This window comes from Leptosomus discolor, chromosome 20 (assembly GCF_034619465.1).
Source record: "Leptosomus discolor isolate bLepDis1 chromosome 20, bLepDis1.hap2, whole genome shotgun sequence".
NCBI classification, from domain to species: domain Eukaryota; kingdom Metazoa; phylum Chordata; class Aves; order Leptosomiformes; family Leptosomidae; genus Leptosomus; species Leptosomus discolor.
This window is the reverse complement of record NC_141410.1, coordinates 11,111,657-11,125,965: the sequence shown is the minus strand read 5'-3', so window position 1 is coordinate 11,125,965 and position 14,309 is coordinate 11,111,657. Positions and strand designations below refer to the sequence as shown.

Sequence of the window (14,309 nt, the reverse complement as noted above, 5' to 3'; positions counted from 1 at the left end):
CTCCGGGCTTATGCAGCTGGGCCAGGGGGCAGGGAGCGTGCAACAGGGAGCACCCCCCGCGGCCCCTCGCTTTTGAGGAAGACCCCGCTGTCCCCCTCGGGCGGCGGCGGGCGCTGCTCCCGCTGGGCACCGGCCCAGAGCCGGGGGGTTCCGGGCCACGTTCGCAGGGCTGTCGGGTTTGCAGAGCTCTCCCCGGCCCCTGCGAGGCTGCCTTAATCCCGGGAAACTTCGACACGGGCTTCTTAAAAATATAATTGGACTAAGCAGGGAAGGCTGCTGGCAGCGCCAGCACGTTATGCAACTGCCGCTTCTCCGTGACGGGGGAAGGAGGATGTTTTTGAGGGCTGTTTAGTTTATCCTGCTTCCCGGCCAGAGGACGCTTTTCCCTGTGCTAACCCACCTTTTTCTTTCCTTTTTCTTTTTTTCCCCCGTTGTTTTTTTTTTTTTTTCCTCTAGCCTGCAAGCTGCTCTCGGGGTTGAATCCCGAGGGCCTTCGTGCAGGGCGTGACGCCGCGTGCGCTCTCCCACAGGCACAGCATGGCAGCGAGCACGGGCAGCGGCGGCAGCGGTGGGACGGTGGCGGCGGCGACGGGGGAGCCGGCGCACGCGGTGTCGCTGCTGCGGGGGCTGAGCGCGCTGCGAGCGGAGCGGAGCCTGCTGGACGTGACGGTGGTGGCGGGCGGCCGGGAGTTCGGGGCGCACCGCGCCGTCCTGGCCGCCGCCTCCGGCTACTTCCGCGCCATGTTCGGCGGGGCGCTGCGGGAGGCGCGGGCCGAGCGGGTGCGGCTGCACGGCGTGGAGCCCGAGTGCCTGGCGCGCCTCCTCGACTTCGCCTACACCGGCCGGGTGGGCGGGCTGGGCCCCGACATCGCCGAGCGCCTGCTGCGCGCCGCCGACCTGCTGCAGTTCCCCGCCGTCAAGGAGGCCTGCGGCGCCTGGCTGGCGCGCCAGCTGGAGCCCGCCAACGCCCTGGACATGCAGGACTTCGCTGAGGCCTTCGCCTGCCCGGCGCTGGCGGCCGCCGCCCACCGCTTCGTCCTGCGGCACGTGGGCGAGCTGGGCGCCCAGCTGGAGCGGCTGCCGCTGCCGCGCCTCCTCTCCTACCTGCGGGACGACGGGCTCTGCGTCCCCAAGGAGGAGGCCGCCTTCCAGCTGGCGCTGCGCTGGGTGCGCGCCGACCCCGCCGCCCGCGCCCCGCTGCTGCCCCAGCTCCTGGCCCACGTCCGCCTGCCCTTCGTGCGCCGCTTCTACCTGCTGGCCCACGTGGAGGGCGAGCCGCTGGTGGCCCGCTGCCCGCCCTGCCTGCGCCTCCTGCGCGAGGCCCGCGACTTCCAGGCCGCCCGCCTCGACCGCCACGACCGAGGGCCCTGCGCCCGCATGCGCCCCCGGCCCTCCACCGGCCTGGCCGAGATCCTCGTCCTCGTCGGCGGCTGCGACCGCGACTGTGATGAGCTCGTCACCGTCGACTGCTACAACCCACGCACTGGCCACTGGCGCTACCTGGCCGAGTTCCCCGAGCACCTGGGCGGGGGCTACAGCGTCGCCGCGCTGGGCAACGACATCTACGTCACCGGTAAGGCACGGGGGCACGAACGCGCCGGTGTTGAGGTTTCCCTTGAAATCCCGTGGGTTCCAGCAGCGAGGCTTGGCGTGTCTCAGAGTAGCAGAGTCTGAAACTCCGCTCGGGCTCAGTGTGGCTGCAGCCTGAAGACAGGCGTAGGGATTCCTGGAGTCAGTGCTGGATTTAGCAGCTGGTCTCAGTCCAGGAGGTATTTTGTCATGACTAATGCTCCTGAGCACGTGGGCAGAAGTCACAGATCTTGCACTGGTGGAACTTTCTAACCGCCCGCTCTGGGGGACAGGGGCGACTTGAGAGGGTTTTGGATTTCTGGCTGCGAAGAAGGTGTTTGGGTTCAGAGCCCCGTGAATCACAAGCCAAGGGCGTGCTCCAGGCAGAGGCGTGTCAGAAAGCCCCCAGTTCCTCAGCCAGCCAGTCCCGATGAGTCACAGTACCTTCCTCAGCACGAATCCTGCCTCCTCGCAGTCCGCTGGGGCTATAATTACTTCTCTCAAGGTGACACGGGTGTGTAAATTTGGCTGTTAATCTGTACGGAGATGCCTCCTTTGAGCTACGTCCCTGTAGCTGGAGCGGCCGCCCTGCGGCAGCCGTGATGAACCAGGGCCTGGGCAGCCAGGCGCTGCAGACCAGCTTGCTCTGGGCGTGCAGGACGCGCTGACACAGACTCGAAGGGCAGGTCGAACGCGGGTGAACACAGAACTGTTCGTTCTCTAGTCAGGAGCGGAAAGCGCGGCTCTGCTTCAGGGGCAGAGCTGTGAAAACGACGGCCCTGCCTCGTTTGTGTGACGCCCTGACCTCCCATGGGAGCTTCCCGGAGCCGTCCCAGGCGGGGCCGGGGGCGCCGATACTGCCGAGAGCCCCGAGCTTCGGCAAGGCCGCCGCTGGTGGGGTCTTCGGTTTCTGCTTAGCGTCAGCGACGTAGCACGGGCAGCGGGGAGGGTTGGAAGGTCTCGCTGCTGCTTTGGCAGCCCGGCGCTGGCGAGCGTTAGTCTCTGCTACGTCACAGCAGCTGCTGGATGGCGATGGAGCAGGGGTTGCAAAATGGGGAAGAAAACGGTTATCTGGAAGGATGGAGGTAGTCAAATCTGGGAGACTTGCTTTGAGTTGTGGCTGAGTGCAGACTAGGACGTGGCAGAAATCCTTCCTGGCTTGCGGGGGAAGAAACAGTGCAAAGCTTCCATTAAATTCCTCCCGGCGCGCGCTGCTGTGGTCCCCTAGTGCCAAAACATTTTCGTAGCGTGTGGCCCTGGGCAGCAAAAAGCTTGGGGGGCGATGAGAAGGTGCAGCTGGAAGAGACGGCAAAGATCCCGGTCCCGAGCCAAGCCCTCTCCTCCATCGCCCCGTAGCGCTGCCCTTGCGAACCCCCCGCTGAACCGTGCCGTGCTGTGCCGCAGGGGGATCGGACGGGTCGAGGCTGTACGACTGCGTCTGGAGGTACAACTCCAGCGTCAACGAGTGGACGGAGGTGTCTCCCATGCTGAAAGCCAGGGAGTACCACAGCTCCACGGTCCTGGACGGGCTGCTCTACGTCATCGCCTCGGACAGCACGGAGCGCTACGACCACTCGGTGGACAGCTGGGAGGCTCTGCAGCCCATGCTCTACCCCATGGACAACTGCTCCACCACCTCGTGCCGCGGCAAGCTGTTCGCCATCGGCTCCCTGGCTGGCAAAGAGTCCATGGTGATGCAGTGCTACGACCCCGACAGCGACCTCTGGTCCCTCGTGAACTGCGGCCACCTGCCTCCCTGGTCCTTCGCCCCGAAGACCGTCACTCTCAACGGCCTCATGTACTTCATAAGGTGAGCGGCGGCAGCCACGGCCTCCCTCCCCATGTCCCCGCGGGGCGAGCCCAGGGTGTCCCCGGGAAGGCGTGCGGGTTTCGCGGGGTTGAGAGCACGGCAGCGCTTCCCCTGGGGTGCGGGTGGCTCTGCAAACCGCCACACCTCCTTCCTTTCCTCCTGTTGTAGCCAGACCTCAAAGAGCTGCGCTTCAAATTGTGTAAAAATGTCTGAATCTAAACCCCCGGGCTGGGGAATAGCCAGCTGTAAATCTGGCTGAAGTCGGCAGCGCTGCCTGGAAATAGACTTCTCTGTTTTCTGGGCTTCTGGTTCACCCCCCCCTTGTCGCTATAAATAAGCGAGTAAGCTCCAAGAAAACGTTAAACTGTAGCACAGGAGAGGACATCCTCCGTCTCAGCAGAGATAAGAGGGCTGAGGGGGAAATGATTGGTCACTATTTTTAAGTGCCTTTCCAAACTGGGATGTAATTACCCATCTGAAGCTGTCCTGGTGGCGCAAATACTTTGGTTATCCACTTAATCAAAAATAAACTGGAAGGCACGCTAGCGCCGAACGTTTCATCTTCGTGTGTTGACTCTGAGCAAACATAGGCTTCTGTGATGGCCTCCAGACACTTTTCTTTTTTTAATCTCCTCTTGGCTTTGCATAAAGCAGCAGCTTCTGCCCAAGACCGGTTCTTTGGTTCATTTGGGTTCAGCCGTGCGTCCTGGCTCCTGGCAGCGGTTTGCAGGTAGCAGTTCGAGTCCCCTGGGTTTCAGGCAGGGGTGTTCTAGCTATTCAGCTACTTGAATTTTCTTACCTGTTTTCTTACCTCTTTCTGACCTATTTTAAAGTACCGAAGGTTGACCCTTCAGGGTGTCTGATCACTTATGCTCTGCAGGAGTTAGTGAGGAGATTGGCGGGGTCAGGTTTTTCTCCCCTCATTCCTCGTGCTGCACGTGGGCTGTTGCTCCGGATAAAGCTGTACGGTAATCTTTGGAGCACAGGGGAATCAGTTATGGATAAAAGTCACAAACTCATTTTTTGGTGAAATAGCTCAGACTAAAGCTTCCGAGTGACCATCCCCCCTAGAGGGTCTGGTCTTATGAGTGCGGGCTCAGGTCTCCAGCTGCGTCCGCAGAGCTGACCCCAAGACGGGGGAGGAGGTCCTGGCCGGACGGTTCACGCCAAGGGCTTTGCCCCTCATTTCCCTTCCAGCCCGCTGGGGTTTTCAGCTTCGTGCTTGGAGGCGTTGGCCTCGCCGCGTCCCTGTGCCAGCAGCGCCCGCTGCCGCGTCGCGGCGTCCCCCACCTGCCGCTGTCGCCCTCCCGTCTCGCGAGAGGAGCCTTGGGGGGATTACGCTGCCCCCGCCAGCTCTTCTCTCGCAGTCCCCCGGCCTGTCTAAATTTGGCATTGGCGAAAAACTGAAGCAGCAGGGATGCTGCTGCTCTGGAGTGCGAGGAGCCCTCGGCCTCTCCAGAACGGCAGTAGTTTTTCTCCCAAACCCTGAAGCTCTTGGTGCCGAAGCCAGATCGGTGTGTGAAATGGGGACTTGCAGAAAGCTAGTCTGTGAACGCACCCACCGTTGGTGCAGACATAAAAAAAGACTAATTTGAGAAGGCCCTTGGGACTGCCCAGCGATTTCCCACCCGGCAGTGGCGTAGCCGCGCGCTGGACCCCGAGCGGGGCTCACAGTCCGGAGCAGCCCATCCCCACCCCGCGGCTCCGGGAGGCAGAGCACAGCACCGGCTGTCGGCGCGCTCTGGCTCCGGCCACCTTTCGGCCTTCCCCCCTCGGCAGCATCCCGAAGCTCACCACAAGGTGAAGGGCGCGTTGCTTTGCCCGGGGAGAAGCTCCGAAGGGGCATTTGGGCTCTTTGGCTGTAGGTCACTGCACAGAGAACGCGAGGCGCTCCTGCGTCGACACCGTGCCAGCCGGCTTCGTGGGCAGGGGCGCAGCAGAGAGGCCCAGGCCCTTTCTGGGGTGGAAGGTCAGGAGAAGCCCACACTGGAGGCTGGGGTCTGCATCAAGACCCGCGCCTTCGTGCAGCAGCACTTTGCTCTCCGATGCACGCAGCAGCATCGGAGCAGAAGCGCTCCCGGCGGCACTGCAGGCTGCTGAGGTGGGGGCTTCACAAGGCAGGAGGTTTTCAGAAGGCAGAGGAGTAATTTTGTGTTACCTCCCCCAGAGACGACTCGGCTGAAGTGGATGTTTACAATCCAGCGAAGAACGAATGGGACAAAATTCCTGCCATGCTTCAGGTAGGACACTCACCGACCTGCTGGGTGCCTGTTGGTGTCACTTACCTTTGGAGACCAGGTGCTCTTTCGATTAGAGCCCCTTGCACGTGGAGCGCATTTAAGCCTGTCAGAGTCACCGGGAAGGAAAACCCCCTGGGCTGCGGTGGCGTAGCCGGGTGCTCAGCCCAGCACGCAAGAGCTGGGTGAAGGTAGAAAACGGGGCCGCGCTGGTCTGGAGCCAGAGCCAGCACTGGCGGGTGCTGAGCCCGTCCCAGCCACTGGCAGGACAGTGCCCGACACCTTTATCGTCCGCCTAAATGGGCCAGCCCTCCCTTCCAGTTGTCGTGTGTTTGTTCCCAAATTGCAGGTTCACGTCGGGGGCAGCGTGGCCGTGCTCGGCGGGAAGCTCTACGTCTCCGGTGGGTACGACAACACGTTTGAACTCTCGGATGTCCTGGAAGCCTACGACCCCGAGACGCGAGCGTGGAGCGTGGTGGGCCGACTCCCCGAGCCCATCTTCTGGCACGGCAGCGTCAGCATATTCCGGCAGTTCATGCCAGAAACCACGCAGGAGGACGACGGCATCACGCTGGACAACACCATCAACTTGAACAGGCAGCACCAAAACCTTCACAACCAGAACCTTAACGAGCTTCGTTAGCCGGGGAAGGCGCTGTCGCCCTGGCTCGGCGCGAGTTCCTTTTCCAGAACCAGTTGCTTCGAGAGAAGGCAGAGGCAAACGGGTGCTTGGAAACAACACCGTACTGTTCCCCGAGGGGGTGAAAACTCTGAATGTTTGAGGCGCTGCTGCGGCACCGCAGCCGGCAGCCGGCGAGGCCTCTGCTGCGGCGTCCCTCGGCCCTTCTCTGGGCGGGAGAAGGCGCCGTGCTGCCCGCAGAGGAGACCCGAGAGGGGAACTCTGAGGAAAGCCACCGCGTTGAACATCGCCGCAGCATCGCAGCTCACGGCTTTCCGCCAGACGCCTTTCGCTGGGAGCTCCTTCACCCTGAGACACTTCATTTGCCGCCGAATTCCTTTCTTCAGTTTCTTTTTCAGGAGGGGTCTGGACCCCCACTTCTGTTATGTGCCTGGGAGGAAGACAGACCTCCTGTGCACGCCTTCCTCTGTGTGGTTGGAGGGGGGCAAGGCCTTCCCAGGAGAGCTGGAGGTTTGTTAGGGGCGAGGGGTTAGTATGAGAACGTGGCCCTTCCCGCCCTGTTGCCGTGGTCCTCGGTTCCCATCCATGCCTTCAGAAGGAACAGTCCTCTAGCAGGATCTCGCCGAGGCCGGGTTATGAAGCTTCACCTTTCCCTATGTCCCAGCTTCAGTTCTTCCTGTGTTTTGGTGGGTTTTTTAAGTTGCAGCATTTAAACTTTTTGCAGGTATTTGTGTTCCAGCCCTTCCTAGCAGAGCGCTTTTTCCTCCTAAGAAGAAACACCCTTATTTATCTCTTCGTTGCATTCTCACAGCTCGATTGTTTTCATTTCTGATCATCCCGGCTGCGCCCTCCTTGAGGGGGAAGGGGAGAAGCGAGTGCCCCTCTCAGCTGGCCCGAGGAGGGGCTCCCAGGGCTGGCTGCTGCTGCCCTCGGGAGGAGCCGTTCCCCTCCCTGGCGCGACCGGGCCGAACCAGCCGGGGAAGCTGCTGCTTGGGGCAGGGGCCGTTTGCTGTCGGTTCTCCCGTGGCCCGGCTCTCGGCCGGCGCGCTGGGCTGGGCAGAGGCCCCGTGCAGCGAGGGTGCGTTTTTATCCCTTCACCGTTTCAAAGGAGCTAAGGCGGCGCTGTATTATTTTAAAAACCACCTTACCGGGAAAGGTGAGCGCAGCTTCCTCGGGAGATCCGCCGTGGGCTGGCGGGGTTGCTGGCGGCGTTCAGGTACCTTGGTGCCGAATCGCTTTCCAGCACGTTGCGACCTTCAGAGGGGCCTCGTGCCTGTCGCGCCTCGTTTGCGGGAGCTCTCGGGATTTGGGCAATTGGAAAATGCCGCTGAGGTGTTTTGGTGAAGGTGTAGGTGTTAGCCAGAGTGCTGTGGAGTGAAAGGTAGTTCTTTTAGGTTGTGTTTTTCTTTTTTGTGTTTGGGGTTTGCTGTTTTTTTCTGGCCTGTGTAAGATTTGCCTTTCTACTCGCCCAAGTGACCTAGCTAGCTTGGGCTGCGTTTCCTCTGCCTGCCTCGGCTGAAGCGAAGCTGCGTGCAGTTTGCTCGTGGAAAGTTTCTTGAACAAGCAACGGCTGAAACTGCGGCACAGCTCACCCGAACGGGCACGTCGCAGCTTCGGGAGGACTGTGAAGCGTGACAACGGCTGCAGCGTCGGCTGGATGCGCTCGATTTTTCCACCTTTCGCATTTAAACTGGGTTCAGAGGTGGAAAGCCCGTGTACTTGACGGCAACGCCTCCTGGCTTGCCCTGGAGCGAGAGCGTCAGAGCCCCGTCTCCACAACAGCCGCGTCGTCGCAGCTTTAAAAAAAATCTGGTTTGCCTTGAACGCGATGTCACGCCGCGCTCCTCTGCCGTGGAGCCTGGGGACGCCGTGCCCCAGCCCGGGCTGGCCTCCGAGTCCCAAACTTTGACAGTGCCTTGAAAGCGCCGGCGGAGGGGCCTCGCCTGGCCACGGCTGCCTCGGCTTCAGACCTCCGCGGCGCTACCGTGGGTGGGGTGCGGGGGGGCACGCGGAGTCGGGGCGGCTCCTTCGTTTCTGGCAGCAACGGCCACGTGTCCCACGGACCCGCGAGGCCATCGCGGACAGTCGCCGCGCGGCTGAACTCGCGTCGCAGCCCGACGTGTTTATGCTGAGCTATCAATAGTGCGCACACTCCGTCTCGTGCTGTAGTGCTCGCTGCTGGACCTGCCACCCCCAAATTCCCCAACCGGCCAAACAGTTACGGATCTGTATTTATTTTTTGTAAAATTCGTTGTGTCTGATCTTTGAGTACAATTTAAATACCGTCCTTTGAAACAAAGGCATTTACAGATAATGTATTTTTATCCTCATGGTTTGTTTTAAAATTTACTTGCAGCAGTCAAGTTAATAAAACATGTTACATAAATCTCTGTCGTCCTTGAGGGGGAGATTACGGGACTAAGTTTTTACTGCCACGTTTCTCGTTCTAGGCCTGAGGTACGTTCAAACCAGAGACCTTCTGCCTTCTCGGTGAGTAAAAGAGGGAAGGGGGAGAGAGCACAGCTGCCGTTTAGGGGCCTGTGGGTACAGGCGGTGATCTTCCCCCACCCTGGGGAGACTCAGGAAACAGTTCTCCATGTCACAGCAGCCCCGGGTCACTTCAGACAAATACAAGTCCCCACACCTGGAAACAGGAGCTCAGGGCATTGGACAATGGGTTTCAAGTAACAGCTTCGTTATCTCGAGGGTGAGAAGATAGAGGTTCGGCCCCGCCTTTAATGTGGTAAAGGAACGGCAATTAGCAGAACCTTGACAGAGCAAAGTAGAAACAAGGCACAAATTTAAGGAGGGGACAATCCTTTAAGGAAAGGGGCAGAGCCGCACTCTCCTGGGGCAGGTAACCCCTAATCAGGAGCCGTCGGGCTCAAAGGGGCGCAGGCGCTGGGGGAAGGTGAGGCCAGGGCCGGCCGCAAACGAGAGCTCGTTGAAAAGCAGTTCACAGTTGTGGCGCACACGGGGCCGGGGCGTCACTCGCATCGCGCCTCGGCAGCTCAGGTACCTGCATCTGAGCAGCCGTTCAGAGCAGCTTCGCGTTTCCTTCGCTGAGACCCGGTTATAACTTCGTTATAACTTGACTTCCCGGCAACCCGGGGCGGGAGCTTTGTGGGGAAGGAGGGGAAGGGGCGGATGCACGACTCGAAAGAACAAGGGTGGCAGAGAGCGGCTGCAGCCCAACGCTTTATTGTGTTTCGGCAGGAAGGGCGCGCGCAGGCGGGCGCGCTACGTCTCACCGTCTTCGGGAACCGTCGTCGTTATAATTAGCGACTGCTCGATCACGTCGGCCGTGGGGAAGTTCTCGTTCGAGCAGAGTCTCTGCACGGGGATCTCCTCGGGCAGGGAGCCGCGGGACAGCGACTCCATGATCACCTCGGCCGAGCCCACCTCCAGCTCCGGGGGCGGCTGCAGCGCCACCACCACGGCCTTCTCGTCCTCGATGATCAGGTTCCGCAGCTTCCGCTGCCGGGGGTTGTAGTTCTCCACCCGGTCGTGAATCTCCATGTGGCGCCTCAAGTGAGCCTGCGACAGGGAGAGGTGCAATGAGGGGCCTGGTGAGGGCCGGCTCCCCCGGCAGAGCGCTCCACGGGGGTCCCCGGCGCCGGGGGAGGCCTCACCTGCCGCGTGAACTTGTAGCCGCACTCGGTGCACTCGAACTTCCTCACGCCCTTGTGCCGGCGGACGTGGACGCGCAGCTGTTCAACAGCTGAGAAGGGAAGCGAGAGCCGGTGGGCGGCGGCGGCACCGCGCCGAACGTGCTCGCGGCGACGCCAACCTGCGCCGCGCGGGGGCCGGCCGTTTCCAACAAGCCGTGCGAAGGCTCGACGCCCCGCCCGTTACCTTTGAACGTCTTCCCGCAGATCTGGCAGAAGTGCGGCCGCCCCTCCTGGTGCCGGCTGGCGATGTGCCTCAGCAGGGGCCCCTTCTCCGTGAAGCGCTGGTCGCAGAACTCGCAGCTGAAGGGGCGCTCCCCGGTGTGGGTCCGGTTGTGCTTGTCCAGGCTCGCTGCCGTTCGTGGGGGGAGAGAGGGGCAGAGCCGCGGGTCAGTGGCGCAGCACGTGCGCCCCGTCCCGGGGCTCAGGTTTGAGCCACGCCGCAGCGAAGACCGCGTGTGCACGGCGGGTCAGCCTGCGCCAGCCTGGGTAGGAAGGCTCCGAAGCAGGGCATGCAGCAGCCCGCTGGGCCAGCGGACTGTTACCGGGGGAACGCATCAATTTCTTCCCCTTTTGTGCCGCGATGGTAACGGGGATAACAGGAACATGCCTTCCCCGGCGTCAGCACGTGCTCAGGAGAGCGTGGCTTTGCTCCCTGGGCAGGGGAAGGTGGGCTTCGCAGCACAGCTGCTTTCCGGAGGTCCGCGGTGCCGAAACACGGTGCTCGGCATGACCATCCCCAGCCGCACCCCCCGGGGTACCTTGTGTCCTGAAGGTCTTGCCGCAGAGGTGGCACTGGAAGGGCTTCTCGCCGGTGTGCGTGCGCAGGTGCATGTTGAGGTTGGCTTTCTGCGTGAAGGCGTGGTGGCAGAACTCGCACACGTAGGGCCGCTCGTTCCTGCGGGCAGGCAGAGCGTTACCTTCGCCCCTGCCTGAGCCAGCTTCAGCCCCTCGGGTCGGCTGCTGCTCCTCGCCCAAAGTTCTTGTAATCAAATCCTACTTCAACCCGTCTCAAACTGGAGCGTTTTGGGGGCCCACAAATGCTGCTCTGCAGCCCTGGGCTCCCACCCCTTGGGCCAAGGACGAGCATGGAGAGCAGCTGCAGGCGCACGGACAAGCATCGGCCGGGCTGACGGGCTTCAGTCACTGCCTGTGCTACGGCGGTTGCGCACTCAGAGGAAGCGCCAACAGTCCACGCTCTCTTCAGAAGAGGCCGCTCGGCCCCTCGCCAGATTTCTGGCAGAATTTTCAGCCCAGCACCTCTGGGAAGGGGGTGCTTGCCGCCCTCCAGCCAACGCCTCTCCCCAGCACCACCCAGCCAGGCTCTCGTGGGGAGGCAGGCAGCCAGGAGAGCCAGGGTGACGTAGGGGAGGACACGGGTCGCGTCCTACCTGTGCTTGGCCTTGATGTGCATCTGCAGGCCGTTGCGGCTGGAGGCCCTGTGCCCGCACTCCTCGCACACAAACAGCTTCTCTCCCCGGTGCTTGAAGGCCTCGTGCAGGCGCAGCTCTGTCCGAGACAGAAAGCACTTGGAGCAGGTCGAGCACTGCAAGGCCACAGGAGAGCGCGGGGTTAGGCAGCTCGCCCGGGCGCCGTTCACAGCGTACGCCCACGACAGCCCTGCTCGCCGCCCGGGCCCCGTCCCCCCACCCACCACTGCTGCTTTGGGGCCCTCCCCGCGGCAGCACCCCCAGCTCCGAGGCACCTCACGAGATGAGACAGCCTGACAAAGGCGAAATGCTGGTCAGGACTTGGCTCCTGTGCCCAAAAACCCTGTTTCCAGCAGCTCTGTAACCCCCCGCGTCGCTAAACAGAGCCGGGCAGGATGGTGGGCGCCCTTCTCTAGGCCGGGCCTGAGCGCAGGATAATTCCCCCCGACAGCCCGCCACCTCCCACCCGCTCCCCCCCTTACTGCGTGGGGCTTTGGGGCGCCGTGCAGCTTTATCATGTGGCTCTGCAGGTCCTTCTTCTGCATGAACTGCTGGGCGCAGGAGGAGCACTGCAAGGCAGGAGAGGAGGGTCAGCCTCCAGCCGCCCCCCAAACAGCCACGCGCCGGGCAGGGCAGCGCCGCTCTGCCGCAGGACGCGAGGCCGCGGGAAGCGCCTGGCGCTGGTGCCTCCCCGGGGCACGTTCTGGCTCAGAGACAGGGACCGACCCTCAGCGGGCTGCCACGGACTGGGGAGGGGGCCGGTGTGCTCGGCTCCCCTGCTGGGCTGGGCCGGGCTGCCCCAAACGGCTCGTCCCCTCTCCCTTCGCGCATGCGCCCGGCCGCCGCCGGCGGGGAGGCGGGAGGCTGGCGCCGCTCACCTTGTACGGCATCTCCCCCGTGTGCGACACCATGTGCAGCCGCAGCTCCATCCGCCTCTTGAACGCCTCCTGGCAGACCGAGCACGTGAAAACCTGCAAGGGACGGGGCCGGCGTCAGCTCCGCAGGCCCCAGGGCCAGAGGCCGCAGCTCAGACCAGCGCTGGGGCCTGGCTGTGACGTTTAACCCGCAGCGAGCCGGATCTTTTGCGGTACAAAGAGTATCCTCGTGCCTGAAGAGACCAGATAAAATGAGAGCTGCCCGGTAAGCCAGACCAAAGCTGCTCCCAGGGGGTTCCCGGCTGCGGTGCGTGTGCCATGCGGTGAGCATGAGGGGTTTTTGCTTGGTAGCCGACCGTGACACGGGCCGTGCCTGGGAAGAGGCTGTAATTCCGCTCCTGCACAACAGCACCCGCTCTCCAGGCCGCCGGCGGCAGCTCCCCGGGCGTACCTGCTCCGTTCGGTTCATGCAGTTCCTGGCCTCGTGCTCCAGGAGGTTCTCTTTCCTAAAATAGCACTTGCCGCACTTGGAGCATTCAAATGGCTTTTCTCCAGTGTGTTTCCTGGGGGAGCACAACCGGAGAGCACCCGTCACTGCCGGCGGGACACGCCAGCGGGCCCGGCAGGACGCTGGGAAGGAACCGGCAGCCTTCACGCGCCCCCAGTGCCAACACTCAGCGGCCCCAGAGCCGCCCCCGCGGCCCGTGGGGCTGATCCTGCGGGGCGCAGCCCAGCGGCTGCTCCCGCTGCGCCCCAGAAAACCCCCGTTCCGCAGGGCTGAGGTTCGCCCCTCGCAGCCCAGCAGAGCTGGTGCCCGCTCTGCTCTCCCTGACTGACCCCGAAGCTCCTCGCAGCGCCCGGCCGTGCCGCTGGGCCCCCCGCAACCCAGGCGAGTTCCCCCGCAGCCCCTGCTGGTGTTGAAAGCCCCGAAGGACGGTTTGCCACCCCCGCCCCCTGCAGCTGGCGCGTCCCCCCAAACAGCCCAGTGCCACCTCCTTGAGCCAGGCTGCTCCGGCCCCTCAGAGAAGCCCGGGACAGGCGCTGTCGCTCTCGGGAGCGTTTTGGAGACGCAACCCCCTGCCCCGAGCCCAAGGGAACCCCGCTGCGGGGGACGCCGAGGCGCTGAGACCGGCTGGCCGCGAGCGGGGCCGATCTCCCACCCCGGGGCAGCGCGGGCAGGAGGGGCCGGGGCCGAGCCCCGCCGCGGGTCCCGACGCGCGCGGGCAAGGGAAGGAGAAGCCGGAGCGTTTACCTGTTGTGCACTTTCAGGTAATATTTGCTGAGGAAGGTTTTATGACATGTGGGGCACTCGACCGGCACCGCTGTACCTTTGCTGCTCCCCGCGCTGCCGGGCGCCTTCCCCGGCGAGGGGGTCTTTTTGCTCCGCAGGGCCTTTTTCTCGGGAAGGGACTCGCTGTCGCTGTCCCCCCGCCCGCCGTCGCCCGCCGCCGCCTCCTCCGGGGCCGGGGGGGTGGCCTGCGAGGGAACAGGCAGCCGTCACCGCGCCTCCCCCGCCGGGCCGCCGACCCCCTTCCCCGCTCCCCGCCCCGTCCCGTGTGTGTGTGTGTGTGTGCGTGTCCCACGCACCGCCTGGCCGCCGGGCGGCGCGGGCGCCGCGGCCGCGATGTCCGCCTCCCCCGGGCGGCTCGGGGCGGCGGCGGCGGCGGCGGCGACGCGGCGGGGCCGCTGGCGGGGGGCGGCGGGGCGGAAGGCGCGGCAGAGCGCCACGGCGTCCGGCACGCCGAGCTGCTCGGCGGCGGCCAGGAGGCGGGCGCGGTTGTGAGCGGTGAGCGCCAGGCGGCCGGTGTAGAAGAAGTCGAGGAGGAGCTGGAAGGTGTCGGCGAGGCCCTCGGGCAGCGCCACCGGGCCGCCGGGGCCGCGGGCGCGGAAGAAGCGGGAGCAGCTGGCCAGCACCGGCCAGTGGGCGCGGAACTCCCGCCCGCCCACGCCCAGCGTCGCGTCGCAGAACTGCCCCGCCGCGCGCTGCCGGTTCAGCTCCCGCAGGACGCGGACGCTGTGCGCCGCCGCCGCCGCCATGGCCGCGCCGCTACCGGGAGCCCCGCGCCGCCGCCATCTTCGC

General features: G+C 63.8%; 2 protein-coding genes across 2 annotated transcripts; one reads left to right on the top strand and one right to left on the bottom strand.

Moving 5' to 3' along the window:
* The first annotated feature begins 537 nt into the window (after positions 1-537).
* KLHL21 (kelch like family member 21) lies at positions 538-6,425 on the top strand. Its single transcript, XM_086476196.1, has 4 exons — positions 538-1,573; positions 2,974-3,379; positions 5,547-5,619; positions 5,966-6,425. Exons 1-4 carry the CDS (start codon positions 538-540, stop codon positions 6,257-6,259), a joined length of 1,809 nt encoding a protein of 602 aa, XP_086332322.1. The 3' UTR covers positions 6,260-6,425.
* Positions 6,426-9,441: 3,016 nt separating this feature from the next.
* Positions 9,442-14,266, bottom strand: ZBTB48 (zinc finger and BTB domain containing 48). The gene is made up of 10 exons (XM_086475984.1): positions 13,817-14,266; positions 13,482-13,705; positions 12,681-12,792; positions 12,233-12,325; positions 11,837-11,923; positions 11,316-11,470; positions 10,686-10,822; positions 10,112-10,276; positions 9,889-9,977; positions 9,442-9,793 (listed from the first exon to the last, which is right to left on the bottom strand). Exons 1-10 carry the CDS (start codon positions 14,264-14,266, stop codon positions 9,497-9,499), a joined length of 1,809 nt encoding a protein of 602 aa, XP_086332110.1. The 3' UTR covers positions 9,442-9,496.
* Between the last annotated feature and the right edge of the window lie 43 nt (positions 14,267-14,309).